The 25,942-nt window shown below is 35.0% G+C and overlaps 1 protein-coding gene across 1 annotated transcript in view; it reads right to left on the bottom strand.

Annotated features, from left to right (window-relative positions):
• The window catches only part of LOC149532645 (uncharacterized), a 50,696-nt gene extending 47,884 nt beyond the window's left edge, over positions 1–2,812 (bottom strand). The window contains exon 1 of the mRNA XM_089804815.1: positions 1,856–2,812. Within this exon, the coding sequence (XP_089660941.1) occupies positions 1,856–2,469 (614 nt within the window). The 5' untranslated portion in view covers positions 2,470–2,812. The remainder of the gene's footprint in view (positions 1–1,855) is intronic.
• Positions 2,813–25,942: the final 23,130 nt, after the last annotated feature.

Genomic DNA, 25,942 nt, shown 5'->3' with positions numbered 1-25,942 from the left:
TCCATTGGTCCATATGGATTTGTGAGGTTCAACTGGTGGCTGTTTAGATGCTCCATCAACAAATTGCCTAACATTGTTTTCTTCAAGAATCATCAAGATTCTGAATTTCCATGCTTCAAAGTGTTCCGTTCCATTGAATCTGTCCTCAGGCTTGATTGTATATGCCATTGGAAATGGAAGACAACTACTGAATATATAAATGGTCTGATTACTGAAAAAATTTGCAGAGCCCTAGGTCTGATAACTTGGCTCAGATACCATGTAATGTGCTGCAAATTCTGAGTCTTGAATCAAACTTATAATTCAGTTCTGAGATTGGCTGAGAATATTCTTCTTAATATTATCAATATTAAGTATGCTGTTGAAGGTTTATCTTGAATGTAGATTCAATGTTCTATTTCCAAACTGATAATATATAATATTGTAAACTTATTGATTGCCGGAAGTGAGATGCTTATAGGAGCAGACTGTTGTGAATTGTGTGTCCTCTAATCTGCATCCACAACCAAATATATACCTTGCTAGAGGGTGTGTTCCTTAAGGGACATAACACTTCACTTGACATTTAATAATACCTCTTCCTAAGTCAGCAATTTCAGGAGACTTAGTTTAGGATTTAACTAAACATTAGTTTCGTCAAACACAAACAAAAACATCTGTAGAAAGTCGCTGGCACCTATAGGATAAGCAAGTATAAATATTAGATGCCAATCTTAAGATATATCAACACTAAGAGAGGTACGGTCTGTACTGTCAGACCTGTAGGATTATATAGCTTAGAATCTTAACACCATAACTTATAATAACTTAAGTTCACTTAAGTAACAAGTTCCATAAAAAGATGTGCACACAACTGAAAAATAAATTGAGAGCAAGCCAAAGACTCCCAAATCTTACCCAGAGATGCTCTTCGTCCTTTTTGCTCTTGGACAATCCAAGAAAAGGACAACCAGTCTGCTGTTAATCATTTTGGATTGAGTTGGGACACTATACTTGGTTCCTAAGCCACTTATATATAGATAGCAAAACAAAAGGTTGATCATCAATGGGGAATAAGGAAGAAAATAAGTTGAGAAATTTAAAAAAGAGTCATAAATCTTTTAGGAGATCTACTGTAATTTTAAGTCTAGTCATGAGTATCAGTAGAGATCAGTTTCTATTCATTTCTTGAAGCCCAGATCAACAAAGGTAATAGTCTATTCATTGTAGTAGTCTATTTTGTAATAGTCTATCCCTAACTTCTTAATTCCTATCAATTAACCTAGGATTGCTTTAAACAAATAAGATTAGAGGTGATTTAACACAGTTGAATAACATAACAGTTTTTTTCGTCTTCCCAGAATTGATGAATGCAAATTTAATGTAGATTTTCATTCCAATTGAAGAAAGTTTACACTCCTCTGATATATAAGAGGATGTTTGAAAAGTTGTATAAGCTACATATTCGCATCTTCATTGCAGCATTTGACAATTGGGAAAACAACAATTGGCTGGACAAAAAGTAGTTTTTTCTCTACCTACAACACTGGGATTTTGATTTTAAGCCAGTTATACTCAGCGCTCAAATGCCTCGTAAGCCAGCTGAAAACTTGGTTGCAAAGAAATGCTCAAGAAGAGGGTTTTCAGGCACCGAGCGATAGCGCCCAATTGCTAGAGTTAACCCCGATTCCCATATACAGTAAAAACTCAATAGTCTAACCTTCGCACACCCAACAGGAGGTTTTCCTAGACCTTATCAAAATTCAAGTCTACTCATGTACATGTGTGTGAGAGATTGAAACTCAAACTTCTAATCTATAGAAATGGGTCGGGAAAACATATGAAATTTTCAAAAAAGGAAAAAGAAAGGACCAACCTCTTGATAACGTAAGAACAGGGTTTGTAAAGTTGCTGCCGAGCATCCGACAGGATGTGATTATAACAAAACGAACATAAAGCCATAGGCTTGGACTTGCAGCCCTGAAAAACACACTTCACACTCTCCATCCCATTTTCCCAACTAGAATGTGTAGAGCCAGTTCCTCCACCATTCCTATCAACAAAATCTTTCTCTTCCTTGTCCTCCTCTTCAACTTCCTCCTTCAACCCACTTCTCCCGTTCTTCATATAAAACTCCCTATATTTAGACTTTAGCTCATCCATGATAGCCCAATAATGTCTCCTATACAATCTAGCAAGCTGCCTCGTCCTTCGGGCCCTTCTCCTCAACACTTCTTCGACAGTCAAGGCATCTGCATTCTGTAAAATCTCATCTTCCTCAACGCCGTCAATGCGTATCTCGGGCACTTCCAGGTCATTGTCTGAACCTTGGTCCTCCTGTTGCTTACCATCTGTATCACTGCAGCTGCAGCTGGCATCAGCTTGAGGGTTCAAACTCTGGTAGTTGTTGGTCGCAAGATTTTCAGAACCTTTTCTTGTGGGTACCTGTGAATTCTTCTTGGCAAGCTTCTGCTTGCCTGTGCTGCCCATTATGTTCGAAAAGAAATATGCATACAAATTTTCGAAGGGCTTTTCGTTTTAGTTGCTCGGCAAGAGTTAACAGAAGTGAATTTGTCAGCTGAAGAGTATCTTCAGAAAGGGATTTAAGGATCTGAGCATCTAACACGGCTATTTTGAAAGATAAATGTTACTTTTGTGCTACCAAGATCTGTTTCTGCTTTTGGGGCTGCCCCACAGACAGTCTCATGAGCTTTTCCTGTCTGATTCTGTCCGCTAACATTCTTGCTGCATTCTTTTGGAGGGAATAAATGTATTGAGTTTCGATGACTGTTTTTGTTTTGTACGGGAAACTTTCCAATACCAGACAAATGTATACCTCGAGTGGGAGCTTAGATATCCAAATACGTATAAGATCATTTTTTTATAGGTAGGGGACCGGGGTTATGGATGAGTTGAAAATTGGGAGGACATTGCAATCGTATGTCTTTAAATTTGTTAATTTTCTAAATTTAGGATGTTTAGTTAAATTGAGAAGTATTGGGATGGTTAATTTTTTAGAAGGCATAAACATGTATTAACTATTAGATCTATTTGTTTGCCTTTATGAATATCATCTAGAGACATTAAGTGTCAAGTGTCATTTAAAGACTAGCACTATGTTTATGTGCTTGTAAATAAAATTATTTTTTAAAATATAATCTTATGTTAACAAATTAGATTATTAATAAATTTTAATTTAAATAACATAATATTTACTAAAATCTTTTAAATAGATTAATAAATATGATTTATTAATTTCAATTTATCAAAAAAAAATCATTTAAAAAAATTCCATCAAAAAATCTATTATGAAAAATTAATAAGAGAAATATAAAAAGATATATGAAAAAATAATGTCTTTATTAATAAATTTCAATTTAAATAACATACTAGTTACTAAAATCTTTTAAATAGATTAATAAATATTATTTATTTAAATTTATCAAATATGAAAAAAAAATCATTTTAAAAAATCCCATCAAAAAGTTTATTATGAAAAATTAATAAGAGAAATACAAAAAAAATATGAAAAATAACATCTAACAAATATTCTATTGACTAAATAAATTATAGAAACTAATAAATAATATTTAAAGAAATACTAGAGCAATGTAAAAATAAATTAAAATAATTTAAAAACAAAAATCTAAATCAATAAGATTCCTTAGAGTCATCACTTATATAAAAATAGCTCTACTTTTGCAAAAATGTCGAACTTCCAAAAACCAACGAAGAATCACGGGAAGAAATTTCTATTAAAACAATGGAAAAATAGCTCATATGGTCAGGGAAAGCAATGGCAAGGATCGCACCAAGTCGAAGGCAGAAATTGGCATCAAAGAACACCTCAAAACAACCTTGGCGAACAATTCAATATCAAAATTGGAAACAGTTTTGAGATCTTTAATAAATTCGATGAAGAGCCTCCCAGCCAGATAGATAACAGAAGGAAGCAGATTAATCAATGCACAGATTCATGTCCGATAGCCTCCTTCGAAAGCTCAGAGGTACTTTTTTCCGATAATCGGCATTTGTTTTTCACTCCAGAGCATCTGGATAACCAATTTCGAATCTTTAATTTAACAAAATATGCTCACACAGAAACTACCATTAAACCCTATAGACAGCAATATCCGGCAACACCCCAGATGGCAAGGATATCCACCAAAACTGATCTGCCCCCATCTTACATTCCTCCACACCGGCGAATTCATAAACAAAAAGAGGCATCAAACCCTAAAGCATCTGTTGGATTGGGTAAAGATTTGGAAGATCCAACAAGGATATCGATTAAAGAAATTGATAAAACTTGGGACAAATGTTTAAAGGGAGGAGTATTCACAATTTGGAATGGTCCATAGCATGATCTCCCTCTTTTATCTAACTGGTTGGAGGAAATCTGGGAGGAATAGGTAAGTATATCACGTTTTTCGGATAAGGTGCTTTATGTTCATTGTTTAGATGAAGATGTGAAAAAGGAATTTATTTTAATTTCTGTATGCTTTTTCAATGGTTATTGTGTTAAATTCATAGAATGGTCTCAGAATTTTAGTGAAGCAAAGATAGATTGTAAGATGCCTTCATGGTTTATTCTGCCTTCTCTACCTCCAAAACTTTGTCAAGAGGATATTATCAAATCCTTAGGATCTGTAGTTGGAGAGGTAGAGGGTATAGATGCATCCTTTTATTGTTGTAACGATGTCAAAATACTAATTAATGTTAAGTTTAATCATCCAAATGAATTTAAAAAAGAATTCATAACTAGTAAGGCTAAGTATGATATCCACTTTCAGATGTATAAAGGGAAAATAGTTGACATTTTAAAATTTGATGAAGCACATAAAATCATGCCCAAGATACTTCCCCTGACCTCGGATGTTAGAAGCAAGTTTCCCTGGCTAAGAATAATGAAGAAAAAAAGACTTCAAGAACAAAACCCGCTTACAAAGAAGCAAAATGCTCAAACAAATCAAAAGGAAGGGAGGGAACCCAAAGATACAGAAGAACACTCCCCAGAAAGAAGAAGGATTAAATCGGTCATAGTACTTCAGCCCATGGATCAGGCAGAGAAGGAGGCTAATGATGTCATCCTAAAAAGACAGAAAAGAAAAAAGGAAATGGAAATGGATAAGAAGAAAAGGGATGTAGGTAAGACTAAGAATGGCAAGGATGGCAACCTACAAATACAACATAGTTCTGGGAATATGGAGGACACTGACTCAGATAAAAATGTGACTACCATTAGAAATATCACAAAAAAGGGTACAGTGCAAGAAGAAACTTCATATACATCTCAATCAGATCTTAATGTCAGGAATCAGTCAGAGGATACGCAATCGCAGGAGAAGAGGCTAGGATCTGAAGGAAAGGAAAAAGATAACTGCTCTCTGATCCCAGAATAAATAGGGGCAGCAAACCAAAGTAAAGAAATTGCAAGTAAAACAGGGGAAATGAAGTTCAAAGATAAGGAACTCAGTGATACTCAAGCCAAAGTCTCAGAAATGATGGTGAATTTTGACATAGGTGAAGAAGAAAACGACCTCATCTTCTTATCTTCAACAGATAGACTGAAAGAAGGCACAATGCGGAATGATAATCAAGATGCTCTGCAGCAAATAGCAAATAAGAAGATGGAGGCAGACTCATCAACACCTAGAAATAAGAGGTCCAAAGGAGCATCCAAATTTTGGCAAACACCCAGTCATATGCCCACTTCACCCTTCACCCCAGAGGAAAGTAAGATAGAGATGCAAAGGAAGGTCATAAATTCAGATAACTTACTATTGGAAGAGGTTTAGAACTTCTTAAATAAGGACTCAAATTCCACACCAGAAGCAGAAGTGCCAGAGAATGTTTTCAACCAACTAGAACAACTATCTAAAGAGCTGGTTCAAGCCTTTGATTATGATAATATAAACAATAGTACTACACTCTAGAAAGAGGAATTGATTCAAAGAATCATCAAACTAAGGGGGGAAGATTATACAGTTGATGACCTTCAAAGAGATTTATTGCATATTCAGATGGAGGACAGTGCTATGGAAATGGACAAGCAAAGTAGGAATAAATCATAAACTACTAAAGGGAAGTATAGAACATCAGAAGGAAATGAAGACGAACATAACCTGGAATCATTGGTTGAAGAAAAGATTGGGACTGAGATATGCAGAGAAATAGAGAAAGAGGAGTTCCAAACAATAGGAGACACTGTACTCTCATTAGTACATGATATGGATGATAATATGCAAGAGCTGGGTTTATGTATAAATCAGGTAGGATTGAGCTCCCCTATTTGTGGCAAAATGAAAGGAAAAAGAGGAAGAAAAACTCTGAAGGAATTACGAGAGACTGAAGGACTAAGTAGGGAACAGAAGAAAATTGATGAGCTTCTAAACATGGGGAAGGGGAAGTGCCTTCCCAAGGCACCATGAGGATTACAACATGGAATGCTAGGGGTCTAAATGCCCCTAGTAAAAAAAGACTAATTAAACAATACCTTAATAATTTTAACTCAGAAATAATTTTAATACAAGAAACTAAATTAAACAAGTTAGAAAGTTCTAAATTAAATAGAAACCTAGGTTTTTGGGATTCAGTATTTGTTAAGGCAATGGGTGCATCGGGGGGTCTTGGTATTATTTAGAACCCCAAAAAAATAGAATTGAAGTATTTAGTTAGTGGCTTTAACTGGATGTGTGTCAGCATACAAAGTTTAAAATTTGATATTAAATTTATTTTAATTAATGTATATGGACCTACCTGTCCAATTAAGAAAAAAGAGGTGTGGGACGAATTAGGTATGGTGTTACATAATCAGCAGAATAGCCATGTCATAATGGGTGGTGATTTCAACACCATTATCAACCTAAATGAAAAAAGTTGGAGGAATACAGCACCTTACATCCTCCTCGGTGGAATTTAAATCTTGGATAGATAATCAAAGCTTGGTAGAAATTCCATTAAGTAATGGTACATTTACTTGGAATAATAGAAAGAAAGACCATGCTTTCATTGCAGAAAAGTTAGATAGGTTTTTTATAGTTGGAAAAATTTCAGATTATAATAAAAATCTCGTTTCATCCATCCTGCCTTTTGCAGGTTTGGACCATTTTCCAGTATGTATGGAAATATCAGAACCATCTAAACCACCCAGAAACCCATTCAAGTGTGAAAAAATGTGGTTTCAAGATCCAAAATTCATTGAACAAATTAGATATGGTGGGTACAAGCAAACTTTGAGGGCTCCAAGATGTTCATTTTTATCTCTAAGCTTAAACTATTAAAAGAAAACATTTTAAGATGGAATATAGAACATTTTAATAATATCTTCAAAGATAAACTGGAGATAGAAGAAAAATTAAACAATTTAAATCAAGAAATCATTAGATTTGGTATGGACTATGAGAAATAACACTTAGAAAAAGAACTGTTGACAAGACAAGAAGACATACTGTCAAAAGAGGAAACATTTTGGAGACAAAAGTCAAGGGAGAAATGGTTGGACGAGGGAGATCATAACACAAAAAAATTTCATAACTCAACCATTTATAATAGAGCTCGATCTAGAATCACGAGTATCACTAATAATTCCGGTCTGCAAACTGAAAGTCCACAAGAAATAGCAGATATGTTAGTCTCCCATTTCAAGAAATTACTCAACAATTATGAAGGATTCAATAGGATAGCCCAGTCCAATATGCTCAAATTCATTCCAAAACGCATAACCCCTGAAGATAATAAAAATCTCAACCGCCCAATCACTCTAGAAGAAGTTAGTCTTGCAGTCTTTAATATGAACCCTGACAAATCGCCAAGGCCCGATGGGTTTCAGGCATTTTTTTTTTCAAAAATGCTGGGATATTTTAGGAACAGACCTATGGAAATCCATTGAAGCATCACGAAATGGTGGATCACTGCTGGCAGAAATTATTTTTTCCTTTATTACACTGATTCCTAAGAAGGACAGGTTGGAACATCCCAGTGACTTCCGCCCTATAGCTCTATGTAATACAATTTACAAAATTTTCTCAAAAATTATGGCTACCAGACTCAAGGAATACTTGCCAAAACTAATCTCGGAAGAACAAACAAGTTTTGTGCCAAGGAGATCTATTTTGGATGGCATTCTTATAATTCAGGAAACTATTCATTCAGCAAACAGAGACAAGGAACCATGTATGCCAATGAAACTAGATATACATAAGGCATACGATATGGTTGACTGGCGCTTCCTTTGTAAAGTATTAGAAGCGTTCGGCTTCTCTCACCAATGGATTAATCTAATCTTTAAGTTTATCTCTAAGCCTAAAATTTCTATTCTCATCAATGGGACCCTGGAAGGCTTTTTTGAGATTTCTAGGGGTATTAGACAAGGAGACCCGCTCGCACCATCCCTCTTTATCATTATGGTCGAAGCTTTTGGAAGGGCTATTTCGGATGCATATTTAAGACGAAGGATATCGGGTATTTCTGTAACTAGAAATATCCCTAACATTACTCATCAACAGTATGCGGATGATACCATCCTTCCAGGTAAAAGCTTAGTTCAAGAGGCTTTGGGCTATAAAGGTATTTTGCAAACCTATAGGGAGGCCTTAGGACAAAAAGTGAACAAAGAGAAATTTGAAATTTACTTTTTGAATACCAGACCAGAGATGGAGGATTTGATTTGTAGGATCATGGGATTTTAAAAGGGTCAGTTTCCTTGCAAATATCTAGGAATCTTCCTAGAAAAAGGATCAAAACAATGCGAAGTATGGAAGGACACAATTGAAAAGGTAGATAAACGAATTGGGAGTTGGAAAAATAAATGGCTATCTAAGGCAGGTAAAATTTCAAAGATCAGGTCAGTCTTCTTCGCCATCCCAATATTCCCTATGGCTTGTCTACCTCTTTCCAATTGGATGTCTTCGTCTTTCAAATCCAAACTTAGGAAATTTTTATGGAAAGATAAAGGAGAAGTTAAGAAAATGGCCCTTATAAAATGGGATACCATATGTAGATTGAAAGAGTATGGGGACCTAGGTATTAAAAAGCCCCAATGGAAAAATAAGGCCTTGGGAGCAAAGCTAATTTGGAGATTATATAAGGAATCTGATCAAAAATGGGCTAAAATCTTATTTAACAAATATCTCAACCCATCAGACCCGGAATCCTTGTTTAGAATGGATAAACTACCTAAAGGATCAGAATGTTGGAATTTTATGACCAAATGTAGAAGTCTTATTAGTAAATTCCTTACTTGGGATGTAGGATCAGGTGACAAAGCTTTGTTTTGGGAAGACTCATGGGACGGACTTCCTCTGATTAAATCCTCCCCCACTAATGATATTCTTAAGAAAAGGTTGACTTCTTTGTGGGGTAGTAAAGTTAAGGACTATAAAATTAAAGAAGTTTTGGACGAGGTCCTAAATTGGAAGTGGCACTCGTTGGACAATATAGAATTTGATCCAGGCCTCATACAGGCTTACGAGAAGATAATTTCCAGTAGAAATATCAAACAAGTCGCAAAGTCGGATAACCTTATTTGGGTGGGATCTAAGGATGGCTTATATAGTGTGAAACAAGGATATAATACTATTATTCAATCTCAAAAATGGTCTAAGATTGAAATTCTGCTTAACCTGTGTTGGGATGCGGCATGTCTTCCTAAAGCCAGATTCTTTCTATGGCTAGTCCTACAAAAGAGGGTTTTGACTGCGGATAGGTTATCAAGATTAGGTATTATAGGCCCTCATTGGTGTGTTTTATGTAAGCATAGCGATGAAAATGTAGACCATCTATTCCTAAATTGTCCTTATGCGCTCAATTGTTGGGAATGGCTTAGGGCTCGTCTCGGTTGGACTTCCCCTTTGCAAAATTCTGTTAAAGGGTTTCTCAATTCATGGCCCACAAATTTTATAGGTGGGGTATATATCAAGCTCTGGAATATTTGTCCCTCGATTGTGGTTTGGGAACTATGGAAGGAGAGAAATCGATGCATTTTTCAAGAAAAAACAATGAACATAGAAAGGTTTTTATTAAAATTAGAAGCTTCTATAGTGGAAGTGCTAAATGCGCATCTTAGGAAATCATCCAAAGAAGAAGGCTCATTCTCAATGTGGGATGGGTTCATGAAGAAAAATTGGCCACCATTATCAACCCTCCTTTGGTTCACCATACACACAGTAAGGAGGCAAGAGCAAACTGCAAATGGGTTCCCCCACCTCAAGGGTGGTATAAATTAAATTTTGATGGTGCAGCCCGGGGCAATCCAAGGATAGCCAAAAGTGGTTGCATTATCAACGATGAGCATGGAAAATGGTTAGCTAAGCTGGCTTCAGCGCTGCCTCCTTCTTCTAATAACATAGCTGAATTAGTAGCTTTAGAGAAAGGATTACAACTTTGCAAGAAACTAGGCTTGGCCAGGATCATAATTGAAGGCGATTCTCAATTTGTTCTTAATGCGGTTAGAAAGAAAAAGACTCCAAATTGGATGCTAAATTCAAAGCTTCAAGAAATCCTTATGATATTAGGTAAATTTGAGGAAATTCATATTACTCATATTTTTAGAGAAGAGAATACCAAAGCTGACAGGCTAGTTAATAAGGGTGCAGATGGAATCCCAATTTTAACATATAATTTGTAATCTATAGATTAGCTCTTTCCCCTTATTCTTAGCCATCTAAGTAGCTAAAGACTCTCCAGGTTTAATTATAATTAAAAATAGACACAATTAATAAAATATTAGGAGTTTAGTTAATTTGATATCTTATGCTCATCGAATTAATTAAGTCTCTCTTGCACATCCCTCTTCAGTCTTATCCTAATGGATCCATTTTTAGTATGATATTCTCCCACTGCAACTTTGTACAAAGTGCATCATTAGAAGGCACTTGTAGGATCCCACTACTGGTAATGGTTTCCAAAACTTATCGATGTCATGCTAGTCGAGTATGATGAGGTAAAGGGTTTAACATGCGAGGCTTCATTAAGAAGTGATATGTGTCAAAACCATAATGATGGCAGTAATCATCGATTGTTTGTTTAGAGGACAGATTATGATGATTTTAGATGAAGAAGCGAAGTAGGATTTTAATTAAGGTAGTTGTTCATGGAGTTGTTTAAACAGAAGCTTTTAAATTGGTATCCCTGAACACCCTAACCTCAGCCTGGATGGAGACTAATATTCATGTCTTTCACTCAACTGAAAACAAGACAATGGCCTTTTTGGGGAAGGTCAAACTAGAGAGATGGATCGTTTGCTACGAACAGTAGACGATATGACTCGCTTCGTCGTAATCAAAGCAATAGGAGAAGATGTTTTTGACTACAATGCGACCTGGAGAACCAACAACTCCATAATTGGCTCCTTCATAAGGGTAATGATAAGGACAAAAACTTGGAAAGAAGACATAGTGAGGCTCTGTTTCAAACTTTTTGACTCGGTGTGGAGGAAAGGAATGGAGAAGGCAGTATATAGCATTGATGATAAATTTAGAATTCCATTACCAGAAAGGTATATGGGGGTACCTCTGGGATCTACAGATTTGGAGACGGCCCCTTGTCGACAATCCCTCACAGTCAGGGAAAACCTGGCATTCTATAGGGAATGTCCATGAATGGAGGCTAGTGTTAATTTTCTGTTACGATGGAGAAGGATAGTTGCAGAGGAAAACAAAAAATGGGTCATAGATTACCTCAAACTATTCAAGGTTTATGTACAACTGGGAGTGATATTTGATGATCTCAATGAGCTAGAATTCTACACCGTCAACTTAGAAAAGACAAGCAGAAACAAGGTCTCGTTCGAACTGCCTCCCCACATGGACATGGACGAATTTGATGATGTCCCAGAGGTGATCATGGTTTCATGGAAAACACAAGAAAGGTGCAGGGAGGAAGAAAAAGGAATGTTGAATTAGAGTTTGAACTTTATTTTTCGCAAGAATACAGTATGTAGATCTTTAGGTGGTGCTCTACACCCAATTTTGCTATATTAGATAAGAAAGGTATATAGTACTCTGAAAGTTTAATCCCATATAGATACATTACAGATTAATTAAGTTTCAAATGATTCTACCTACTAGGAGTTGTTTGGTTAGTAATATCAGATGTTTTTAGAGTATGCTTATGTAATTAATACTTACAGAACTTGTTGTTTATATATAGAATGATGGGTCTTTGTCGTATTTAAATGCTTTTATGGATGACCCTCTGTAGCTTCTTTTATTTGACAAAGATTATTTTAGGACCTGCGGTTTTAATTTCGTAGCCCAGAATATATTATGTCTGGTTTGATAGAATAGGTATCATGTTTTTTTGAGAGTTAGCAAGTCTGTTAGCTGAATTCCTATAGCATGGAGTGGGGAATGTTTGTTTCATGTATGTATTTATTTATTCTAGGATCCAGACTGCAGGATGGGATGTATCCTCACAAAGGAATTTAGATGTATGTCACTATCTTAGACTTCTTGGGTGTAAGGATTATAGTTGTTGTCTTGGTCATGGTTATGGTTATGTTTTTGCTCTTTTGTGTCGATCATTAACAATTTGTTTAATTGACATGCTCGGCTCGAATTTCATTCAAATTTTTAATCAGGATATCACTTCCAAGATTTATTTAAGTATGGAACTCATTATTCAGGTTTAGGATATGTAAACTTTGGAAATACTCTGTTTCAATTTTTTAGAAGGAGTCCATTTTGAAGCAGTACAAAGAGGGACATTTAATTAATGCCAGGGATATAGCTTTATGATCTCATGTTGGATTTAGATTGTAGTCTCCAGAGTCATAACCTGGTATAGGAGCCCTGAATTCTAAACAGCCTTTAATCAATTATTATCTTGGATGACTGGGAGTTTTGTAAAGTGGTTCTTTTAGTTAGTAGCTCTGTAATTTTGAATTGGTAATGTAGCAAGGAGTGTATTGATAGGTTAGTTGGACTATTTCCTTCTAGTTTTTTCGGTTTTGACATATCTATCCTGACTGGGTATGATTATGTAAGTTTTTATCTATGGTTTTTTATTTAAAGATTCGAAGGATAGTTATGTTTGAAGTTCTATGAGATTAATTTAGGGGGTATAGGAGCATAGGGCTAGTTTATGTCTTCTTCCTATATGATACTAATATGCTATGTTGATTAGTTTCTCACTCAATTTGTGGTTTAGTCTGATTGGTCTGTACTTTAGCTTTGATAGATGGTATATGGATAGAATAGTATGTAGTTTCTCTAATCTCATTGCAAAATCATGTAACTTTGGTTTTGCCAAATTGAGATCCGATTCAACAATTTGATAGTATCATGATTAAAATGTTTTTCTCTAACCTGATTTGATGTTTAGCTAGCTGGACAGTTTCCTTTGGTAGAAATGTAATGTGGCAGGGTGTAGTCAAGGATGATCATCCTAAGGATAGCAGTATATCTATGGAAATCAGATGTAACAATCTGGTCCTCTTTCTTACAGTAGCCATTTCATGAAGATTGGATGGAATAAATTGTCAATGTGTATTCATGTATTGACCTTAATGTAAATAAAATTATCTAGTATATAGGTCACTGGGGTATGCCCCTTTATAAGATGTAATGATATAGGACTTCGGTCCTGGGCTAGACTGGAGGTTTTGTTCTCCATTCTTTCCTACCAGTGCCCGTTTGAACGGAGTAAGCTGTTGTTACTTTTGGTTATTAATAAAATTTATCATGGCCTTGGCCGTTTACCAATCAAAACAAAAAAACAAAAAATCTAAATCAATTTTAAAAATCAAAAGTTAAATAAATAAATATCACAAGTAATTATTTTTAAAAAATAACAATAGTTAAAAGTGGAGATAACAACGAATAAATGTCAAAACAAGAGTTAAAAGTGGAGTGAGATAAAGATTGGCCAGTAAATAATTAATGGGAAGGATTTACAATTTTACGCAAAATTGACAACTTTTCTGACCAACTCACAACTTTTCAAGTCAACTACAACTTTTTCGGCAAAAATTAAAATTTGAGGAACAAAGTTCTTGCAAATAGTCTATTGGCTAAAAAGCAAGTTTTAATAATATCTTCAAAACTTTAAATAGTAAATTTAAGATTACCTTTTTATATTAAGAAATAAATAAATATTTTCTCTAAATTTGTATTCCTATAAAAAAAGATATCATCTATTTAATTAATTTAAACAAACTTAGTATACTTTAATAGTTTTTTAATAAAAAATTAAATAAATATTTTTATTATCATAAAAATTAAATATCACAAATTTAATTAATTAAAAAAACTTCATAAATATTTTATTACTAGAAAAGGGATGTTATTTTCAACTTCATCCTTTTTATTAATCATTTTTAAAAATAAAATAAACAATAATATACATTAAAAAATAGCTAGATAAAATTAATTGTATTTTAAAAAAAAATTAAATTAAAAAAGATATATTATTCAATTTAAGTATTAAAATTATTTTTAAAGATCTTATTCTAATTAAAATAATATAAATAGAAAAAATCTAAATGCAATAATAATATCTTCGCATTATATATATTAAGATCGTTTACATATTGGTTGCTTCTCAAGAGCAACAATTACAACTTATTCAAGCTCCTTTCAAGCAATCACACTATAAACAACAATTAGAAGACAAAGAATCACAACTTAGAATCCACTTCTTACAAATGAGATGAATATAACCAATAGAAGACCAAGAGTCACAACTTAGAACTCCACAAAGATGCCCCTCTTGGGATTTGAACCAGGTGTCAACAATAAGAACTCATTGCTTCAACCAACTAAGTTAAACCCCTTAGACATAATATCTTACATTAAAAAGAAAAAATTATAATAATATTTGAAAAACTTTATACACTAAATTTAAGATTACTTTTTAGATGACCAATTAAATAAATAGTTTCTCAATATTTATTTTCATAAAAAAAAACTATTATCTATTTAATGAACTTTATTAAAGGAATTTTAATGAGCATATTGAACTTATATAGCATAGTACAGTAGAGAAAAGTTTAGAGTCATCTGTTAAAAAGCAAGTTTAAAGGTATTGCTTCGCAAGCACCCAATACTAATAATTTTGATACTTTAAGGATCATGTTAGTAAAGGAATAAAAATAATTATTATGACATAAGCCTCTTTTAAGTATTGTAGAAATAGCATAAATAATTAAAAGAAAAAGTAATTTTTAATTTCTCCAAGGTACCTATTATTTTAAAATGTATGTAGTTCTATAACTAACTAATCTAATTATTGTAGAAATAGCATAAATAATTAAAAGAAAAAGTAATTTTTAATTTCTGCCAGGTAACTATTATTTTAAAATGTATGCAGTTCTATAACTAACTAATCTGACTATCAAGTCTAGAAGGCAGGTTTGAGCACTTAGCTTGGTAGTGGAAGGTGTTTAAAGTACAATGGTTGGAATGGATCAATGAAATTGGTCTTAGCTACACTCTAGTTTCCTTGATGTTTGTATTAATTTGTACTTCAATCACCTCTTTTGTAATCATAAAATGTGAAGCAATTTGACTAGGGTATGCCCCTTTTATGATGTAATTAGAAAGGACCTTGGTCCTGGGTTAGACTGGAGGTTTTCTTCTCCATTCTTTCTTACCAGTGCCCATTTGAACAGAGTAACGTTGTTGTAATTATCAATTTTGCTATTAATAAATATAATCAAGGCCTTGGTCATTTACTGATAATAATAAAAAAATTTATTTAATGAACTTAAATAAAATAAAATTTAAGATTTTTTATATTAAAATTTAAATAAATATTTTCTTAATATACAATTTTTTTCTCTATTTGTTTTTGAAATAAAAAATGACCAAAAACAAGAGGGTCGGCCCTTACAACCAAAATGATGGTAACCAGCACATTACCAACAGGGACCAATCAAAAACACTACTGAAGTAAAAACATACTAAAGTCCAACATAACCACAATAATGCTATGCACATAACTAACTAGCATACTACTATGGACAGAAACAACTAAACCGTAGTAGAAGACTATAATGTTTGCTACACTACTTAAGTTCATCATAAAAACTGTTGGCACAAATAGGCCAACCCAAGTCTGAGCAATTGCTAGATACCAGCAAATCCAGTAACAACAAATTAACCTAAAACAACTTGGATCTTAGGATCCCTTAAAACCAAAAAACTTATTTCTCAGTTTTTTCCTTTCCTTTCGCAGCCAGCAGAACCCAAGCCCAGTCATCAACAAGAAATTTAAACACGAGCTTATGCTCCTCCATGTCCATTCCAATTTCTTCTTTCTCCTGTGCCAGCAGTTGGAGGGTGGTGGCAGCAATGTGAGTGACCTTTAGAGCAAATTTAGAGAAGGTGAAGAACCCTTCTTCTAAAATTTTAACCCTTTTGTCCAATTTGGCATACACCTCCAATTGCTCCTCAGTCTCCTCCTTATTTTCCATTCCCGCCTTTTTAAGTCCCTCTTTAGCCTTTTCCACTTGGTTATCATCCTACAAAACCCTAGGGTTAGTAAAAACCTTAGATTTTTCCTTGATCTAGGAGGAAATAGTAATGGGGGAGGTGTCCATTTTACTACTATCTTCACAAAAAGTAATAGGTTGCAAGGTGAAGCTGGCTAAAACATGGGTAGTCTCCATGGTGATAGCATTACTAGCTGACACCTGAGTATTTCCAGCAGACATCTAGAGATTGTCAACAAAATTGTCCGTAGAGTTAATACTTTTTTCTACCTACTCCTTTCCTTTTTCTCTCTTGGAATTAGAGTTATCTTCTTCCTCCCTCTCCTCTTCATTATTTTATGAGCTCTCCTCTTCCACCTCCTCAACCTTGAATCTGTTAGATTTTTGCTTGTACCTTGCCTGGGATTAGGCAAGTTTTCCTGATCTTCTCCTAGCCTTTCCACCTGCCTCCTCCTCCAAGTCCTCCTCTTCAACCTCCATAGGTTTTTCCACTTTAATCTTTTTACTACCCTTTTGTTCCACAGTTGTATCAGGTTTCTTCTTTTTCTTATTTTCATGGCTAGGGGAGGGTCGCGAGGTATGAATTCTAGTACCAGTACTGGTACTCGAGGGTGAGTTCTACTGGTGGCACTAGTTATCAACCACCACCACCCTAGGGGGGCAAAGGGCAAGATGGAATTGGTATAGAGGAAAGATCAAGCCTTGGTGAATAATAGTGAAGTTATGCCCCTTATTCTTCTTCTCCCTAACATCACTAACCATATCCTCTAAAGAAAGTAGCAGAAAAAATGGGCTAGAAATAAAACTCATATTTCTAAAATGATTCAATAAGGGAAAATGATAGTAGTAGTACACATCGAACTTGCCCTCCAGCATAAGGTATTTCATGAGTACCAGGAAAACATCGTCCCACGGAGCTGGCAGCCTATCCCTCTTAAATCCTCCTCTATAGCATACTGGTTCCTCATCCTCCACAAAAAAACTGCTCATACTAGCCTCATCAACAATTTTAGTGACCTTTCTCCATTTTTTCCCCTTCATTGAAAGACCAGTAGCCATGGCAATTACTTCCTCATTCACTTGAAAAGTGATTCCATTAATGGTTACCTTGTGGTTGTTCCACCCATTGACAAACTAGAGGGCACAATTCTTGTCATACCCCACCATTGATTGCATGTAAGGCAGAAAATCCCCCTCCTTTAATAGGAACTAGGTAGCCATCCTATCTTTAAAGTTCTCCAACCTATTCAAATCTCCACCCATATCTATCTTGCCAATTTCTCATTCCCCCACCTTAGTGATGCGCATCTAAACCTCCTTATCTGCAAAAACATTGCAAATATTATCAACCCTGATTCTCTCAACAATGAGTGAAAAGGTTTTACAAGCCCGTGCTCGATAAACTTCAAAATCCCATGCGAATTCATTATGGGAATCATGCTTGTTTAGCATCATAATTTTAACACCCCAAAAATCTCTAACAATTTCAAAAATGATATCATTCGTACTTTCAAAGGGGAAGTAATTTGAATTCTGTAATATGTTACCATAACGGTGAAATGACACTCTTCTTAAATTGCATTCATTCATTTTTTCGTTTGTATGACCATGTCTTCTCCTCATTTCCCTAAAACCTTTATTAAATTTAGTGCACTCCGACTCTCCAAGGAAAAAATTGCCAAATTTGGCCGCCTTAAATTTTAAAGCCATAATTAAATGATACTCCCCCTCTTTCCTTGCATATCAAGGACTTAATATCCTCATTTAGATTTTCCATATTTCTCCAACACATGACTACCGTTAATTTAAACCCCATGGCAATCGTCGCATCGGCCACCTTATTTCCTTCTCTGTAGATGTGCTGCAAGTGAACACTTTCCATCCCTTCTAAAATATGCCTAATGTCCATAATGATAGTCTGAATATTCCATCCTAGTTGGGACACTCCATTAACCATATCAATAATTAATTTGGATTCCCCCTCTATGGTTATTTTCATAAGTTGCATTTCACTAATCAACTGAAGATCCCAAAACAAAGCCATTGCCTCAACCAGATTATTACTTCCACACCCCACCTTCCCAGCATAGACTAATAGCACATCACCATTCCCATCCCGCAACACTCCACCCGCCACTCCTATACCTCCTTTAGCAGCACCATCAAATTTTAGTTTGAATTGTGTAAGGGTAGGTGGTTTCCATCTTGTTTGTTGTCTCCTTAACATTTTTGAGTTATCAGAAAGGTGAAAATCCTCATGAATACCCCATTTTTCAGCAATTTGACCTTCTTTCCTACCTGGTTCTTCCTTTGGCATCTTACATTTGGCAACCCTAATATTTTCCTTCAACAATTTCTCCATTATTCCAAAATCCACCTCCACTAGTTTTTCCTCCTCCTGAAATATTCTATTATTTCTTTCTTTCCATATATGCCAACAAATATATGGTGGAACAATTTTCCATAGAAAGACCAATTTTGGGTGGTAGAAGGGACAACACCAGTTCTCCACGAATTGACATAAGTTATCTTTTAGAACCCAATCCATACCAAATCTCTCCCACCATAGCCCATATCTTTAAGGCATGCTGGTATTCAAGGAACAGGTGAGGAATACTCTCCTCCTTTTCCTTGCAGAGATAGCATTAGTTTGTTATATAAAAACCCCTTCTTTTCAGATTGTCTATAGTTAAAAAATTTCCATGCTGAACTATCCACCATAAGAAATTGATTTTAGGGAGAAGGTTACTAATCCAAACATTACTCCATGATGGTGGACAGAGGTCCTTGCTAAAGAGGTTCTTGTAAGCCGATTTGATTGTAAAGTTACCACTCGAAGTTAAGTCCTAGACTCTAGTATCCTCTTGGATCAGAATTGGGGGTATTTATGCTCTTATCAGCTCTTCCAACTCCTTAAGAAGTTGAATATCCTCCTTCCTTCCCATGTCTTCCTTTAGTAACTACATTAGTCTTTTGAATTTGCTGAAAACCAGCGGTTTCCCTCCCAGCCAATTGTCTTCCTAGAATCTAATGCTATGACCATTCCCCACAATCCACCTTGTCCCTTCCCTCAATAAGCCTCTACTCTTAACAATATTCATCCAGATTTTAGAGCCTCCTAGAAGATCATTATTGAATAGATTCCAATTGAAAAGGGATTTTGACAGATATTTAGCTTTCATAATATTACCCTAATCAGTATTATCTTCTCCCAATCTCCAACCAATCTTCGTAAGGAGGGCCTTATTAAGGTCACAAAGTCTTCTTACTCCCAATCCCCCTTTCTCCTTTGGCTTGCACACCTCTTCTCAGTTGACTAGGCTCAATTTATTTTTCTCCTCTGTACCTGACCAGAGGAAATTCCTTTGTATTCTCTCAATCCTATTAGTCATATTTTGGTTGATTTTGAAAAGGGACAGAAAGTAAATAGGAATGCCTTGGAGAGCTACCAAGAGCAATTGTAATTTGCTAGCATTGCTTAAATTTTTCCCTTTCTAACCAGCAAGTTTCTTTTGAATTCTTTCCACTATAGTATTCTAGAAGTCATTAGTCACCTCTTTGGTGGTTAGCGGTAGGCCAAGATAAGTATACAAGAGGTTGGCAGACTGACAACCCAAAATGTTCCTTATCCTCCTCTGTAATGGGGCATCAGTATTAAAGAAATAAATCTTACTCTTGTGGTAATTAACTTGCTGACTTGAACTTTCTTCATAATTGCGAAGAATAGTCTTCCAAGGTTCAACCTTCATAACCGAAGATTCTCTAGAAAGGAATGTGTCATCTACAAATTGTTGTAGAACTTCAATATCAGTAGTAGTAGTAGGCTTAACCCCTTTGACACAACCTATATTAACTAGTTAAGAGAAAGACCTCCCTAAGACCTCAACAACCATAATGAAAAGGTAGGGAGAAAGTGGGTCACCCTATCTTAGACCTTTCTCCGCTCCAAAATTGCCCCAGGGAGAACCATTTAGAAGAATAGAATACTAAACCGAGCCAACCATCATCTTAATAAGATTTATAACCTTGTCATTAAACCCCACTCTTTGAAGCACATCATAGAGAAAGTCCCACTTAACCTTATCATAAGCCTTAGAGATATCCAATTTGAATGTCATTCCAGGTCTTTTATTTTTTTCCATTGAATGAATTATCTAATGTGTGCTTATCACCGCATCTAGGATTTGTCTCCCCAGAACAAATCCTTTTTGTGGAGTGTTAATTATTCTTTCCAAAAAAGGCTTTATTCTATTAACTAGGACTTTAGTAAATATCTTATAAACAATATTACATAGGCTTATAGGTCTAAAATCTAGAAGGCTCAAAGGTGTCAGAGTTTTAGGGACTAAAGCAATAAAAGTCTTATTGATCCTTCTTAGCATCTTCCCAGTTCTAAAAAAATCTCTGGTAGCCCAAACCAATTCAGATTTAACAACCTCTCAGAAATGCTGGAAAAAAGCTGGAGGGAAACCGTCTGGACCTAGGGCCTTATAAGCTTTCATAGAAAACACCGCACATTTCACCTCCTCCTTCGTGATGTTTCCTAGAATGTGATTGTCTTCCACCACACTCAACACCTGTGGTATTGTATTAATCAAGCTTCTTATGATCACCAGATTTCCTGCTTTATTGTCCTTAATGTAAGCCTTGCTAAAGTATTCCACCGCATGTCTTCCCATCTCCTCCTGATCCTTATAAATCTTTCCCCCTTCACCTTCTAGCCTGCTGATTGTGTTTCTTCTTTTATGGTTAGAGGACCTGTGGAGAAAAGTAGTGTTTTTATCACCCTCAGTTAACCATTGGACTCTTGATCTTTGTTTCCAAAAAATTTCCTCCCTTAAAAATAATATCCTTCCACTTTTTTCTATATTCCTCTTCTTCCTGAGTAGCACTTTCTAGGTTAATTCCTTCAGCAATCTCCCCTTGGAGTTTTTTTAAGTTTTTCCTCCACTTCACCTTTGACTTTAAATAAGTCTCCAAAAGAGCTCTTAGCCCAACCCTTAGCATTATATTATCAAGTTTTTGGGTCAGTTTGTACATTGCAGTACCATCTATCCTTATATTCCACCATTCTTGAACTCTATCTTTGAATTTTGGGTGAAACTACCACATTATTCCATATCTGAAGGGTTTCGGCCCACTTTTTAAACCATCCCCCCACTAAAAGATTAAGGGGGAATGATTAGAAGCAATTCAAGTGAAGGTCTCCAGAAGGGAATTGCCAAGTTGATTCCAGTTCCCTATCATCATTAACCTAGATCCAGTCTAACCTGGATAAGGTTCCTCTCCTTTCTATTATTGGTCCAAGTATATGGATTCCCTCTTAGTTCCACATTAATAAAGTCTATTTTGCTCATAAAATCATTAAGATCTTGCAAGCTTTCAGGGCAATCCCTGTTATCTGCTAATTTCTCTGAATGGTAAAGGGGGGTATTAAAGTCTCCCATACACATTAATTGCTTATCCTTCATTGTTTCTAAAATCCTAACCAGCTTATCATATGTTTCCTTTCTCCCTACCTTGCTATTAGAAGCATAGAAATTGATGAGCCCCCAATGTTGAATACTGGTTTGGAAATAAATTATTATGAAATTTCTATCCTTCCAAACCTCAACTCTTATCATAGAGTATGGGTTCTAGAGAGTAGCAATACCCCCAAGGCTCCTTCAACATCCATATGCATGCAAGTAGCACCCGGCCAAACATGGCTCACAATTTTATCAAAATTAGCACTAAACATTTTAGTTTCTTTTATTAACACACAATCAACTTTTTCCTGAAATATGCATTGTTTTAGAGCATATTGTTTATGGGGATTATTTAACCCCCTTAAATTCCAAGAGAGGAACTTCATTTCTTACCTCTAGTTACGGTCTCCAGTGTAAGTTGCTTACCATTGGCCACATCTCTTGTTGTTTGTTTTACCCTAGTTACTTTGCTAGATGGTCTTCCAACTGTCTTGCATGCCCCCACATCTGGTTATTCCCCCCCCAACCTTATCTTCTTTTTTTGAACCTCCCATTCCCCATTATCCCCCTCCTGTGGTGAGGTGGGGCTAAGCTCCTTTTTAGCCTTATTAATGCTTGCCATTACTTTAGTTGCAATCTCCATTAGGGAGGCTTTAACCATCCTTAAGGGGGTACAAACTCTCTCTTGGGTATCACATTCTATGGCCATAAGTTTTTATAGGCTCTCACCTCCCAGTTTTGTTGGGAAGCAAGGAAGAGGGTGACAAACCACTATTTCTCCTTCCTGCAACAAATCTCCTTCCTTAAGTCCCCCCATGGCTGAACTCAATAGTTTCTCCAACTCCCATCTAAAGGGGTATTCTTCCAATTTCTTCTTATCCTCCAAAGCTTCCCACTCCCCAAAATCATTATGCTCCCTTGGTCCTTTGCCTGGGGTGGGTAGCATTGGGTTATCCTTTGTAATTTGTGTACCAATAGTCTCCTCCTCTAGTCTTGGGGTTTCCGACGGTTCCTCCACAACTTCCATAACAATACCCGAGGAACCCTCCTTTTGTTTATCCTTTTGCATTTGGGCCTTACAGTCCACTATAAGGTGTCCAAATTGACCACATTTCTGATAAACCAAGCTCACATTCTCATATTCAATGGGCTGGACTTTCTCTCCCCATTTGGTCTTAAGAGTAACCATAGTTGGGAGTGCTCGATTCAAAGCTACATTCACACATAATTTGGCATAAACTAGTCATGATTTTTACATAGTCACTTTGTCCACAGTGACAAAGTGACCAAAAGAATTCCCTACTCACCTCAGGATCTTCTCATCCCAAAATTCAAGGGGCATTCTAGGTAATCTAATCCAGACTGGAGCTAACTTATTTAACTCAACATTAGGATCAAAGCCCGGATGCCACTTTGTTAAGGCAAGACAATGTTTCCCATAATACTAGGTACTTGAAAGAATGAGGTTGATATCTTCCTCTATTGTGAATTTGAAATAGAAGAGGCCACTAAGCATTGCTAAAACACCCACACTACCCCTAACTTTCCATTTCTAACTCAGCCATTTATGAACCATCTCAATTATGAGTCTAAAGGCAATGAATTTGCCTAGAACACAAAGTTTGAGGCTAGAGGTCACATTGTCCACCAAACTATCAAGGAGGGAGATCACTGGACCATATACGCCACTGGAAATCTTGGGATCCTCCGTAGAGACATTAGCCACTGAGGAACCCACAAGCGCGTTCTTCCATCCAGTCAAGGTCCCATCTGCTAGCTTTTGACCACCATCTAGAGGACAACCAGCAGGACCACCACTACCCAAAGCAACAGTGTCGAAAAAAGACTTCCCTACATTTCCCATGGACCCACATCCATCCATCGTGTCCTCCAGATCCCTGCACAACACAAGCACCATTTGCAAATCTGGGTAGGGTGGAGGATCCAGAGGTTGAGGACCCACCATGGGACAGTTCAAAATTCAAATTCAAAGTTGGGCAATAATGGGTCAACAAGTTGCAGAGCTCAATAATGCGATAACAAACTGTAATAATTGATTTTTCTCTATTTGTTAATAAATAAAATAATCAAAATAAAGTATTTTTTTGTTAAGTAAAAATATAAAAATAAACAATAAACAATAATAAGGTATCTAAATCTCTAGGATACTACATAAAATAGTTTTATATCAGTTACAAAAATATATATTTAAATATTACTTTTGACAATAAAACTATAAAATTAAATTTAAAAAAAAAAAAAAATAATCAATATAAATTATATATTTTAATAAATAAAAATACAAAGATTAGAATAAATAATATAAGACTCATAAATCTCTAAAATAATAAATAAAAGAAAAAACCACCTATCTTTTTATTATTCTAAATTTTCCCAGAAACTATGCATAAATATTGTCATGTGTTGAACTTTTGCCTATAAATATAAGGTCAAAGTATTTTAAATCACCACAAATTTGAGAAGACTCACATACTGAAAGGTATTTGACATATTCGTATGAATGAATTTCAAATTGGATTTTAATTGTTAGTATGAATAATATTTCATTAGCATCTCTATGATAGATATCAAAAGTAGATTGTGATTCCTGGTTTATTTTAGCTAACTTCAATAAGAAGTATTTTTCTGCAAATGAGAGTCTTTAAGTAGTGTTACTCTAATTTTCTCTTCTTATTATATCTATAGTTTATAACTATGTGGAGAGATTTTGACAGTTGGTCATCAAAATGTTGTTCATATCTCCTTTGAGATGAAGGGGTGTTCTATATCCAAGACTTGATAGCAACATGTGGGATGGATTCACTCGACAATTCTCAAAATATTAAACCACGAAGCAGGAAAATACAAAACATAAAAGGACACTTGGTGTTATGCTCTAACTCAATTTGTTTTAACCTGATAGTTTGTCACTTCCAATCATCTAATTTCCTATGAACAAAGTAAAAAGTGTTGAAGCTTTAAAAGGAAAATCACTCTTGCCTCAATACAACCATGACAAATGGGAAGGGAGACAAGAAGGCTTTGTCTCACATGCATCCTTTAATGTCATAATGAAGGAGAATGAACTTGATGCTCCCTATAAATTTGAAAAGCGAGATAGTGAATGGTGGATTTCCCTAGAATTTTCACTAGTCGAGTAGGTTGAGATACCTTTTATTTTCTTGTTCTTGAGTTATTAGGTACATCTCACATGACAAGAATTTGTGGCAGAGTAACCTATCTATTGGGCTACTCTATTTTAATGTCATGATTACAAGAGCCAAGAAAACTCTTTGATTGGGGCAAATGATGTATGTTGTAGGAAATACCTGGATAATATGTTCAAATTTACACAAAAAAAGTATGTATATAGTTAAGTTAAAACATGTACGAAATTGTTGATCGGTTATCCCTTGCACCTCATATGGCACAAGTGCTAGTTAATTTAAAATTGTAATCATAATAATGATAGGATATGGTATAGAGTGAAATTTTGAATTAATTTACAAAATGCAAAAAAAATATGCAAAAGCAATATTTTGTTTTGGAAATGAAAGTTATTTTGTATTGCATATTATTGAGGGAAATGTGTCATATCCTCATTTTAAGATAGAATTTTAATAATAATTAGATAATACAATGTTACTAAATAAATAATAAAGTTATATTAAAACTAAAATTAAAATATAAAACAAAGAAATAATTATTATTTAATCTATATTATTAATAAAATAATATTTAGTGTGATATTTAAATAATTTAAAAAAAATCAATACAAGAGACAATATTGTAGAAATAATGTCAACTTTCTAAATAAAACTTAATAGTAAATACAATAAACAAAAATAAGTAAGTAAATAAATAATATAACATAGAATAATATAAATTAACTAAATCTAATGAAAAGTTAAGAGATGTTTAACAAATAGACATGACTCCTAAAAATTAAGATATATAAGGGAGGAGATTTTATTTTAGAGAGGAGAAAAAAGGAAGAGAAGAGGGGAGGAGTTCAAAAAGGAAAAATGGAAGAGGAAAGTAAGATGAAGAAAATAAGAAGTGA

Source organism: Cupressus sempervirens, chromosome 10, assembly GCF_028749045.1.
Source record: "Cupressus sempervirens isolate cs-2001-9-10 chromosome 10, ASM2874904v1, whole genome shotgun sequence".
NCBI classification, from domain to species: domain Eukaryota; kingdom Viridiplantae; phylum Streptophyta; class Pinopsida; order Cupressales; family Cupressaceae; genus Cupressus; species Cupressus sempervirens.
This window is presented reverse-complemented; position numbering and strand designations above follow the sequence as displayed.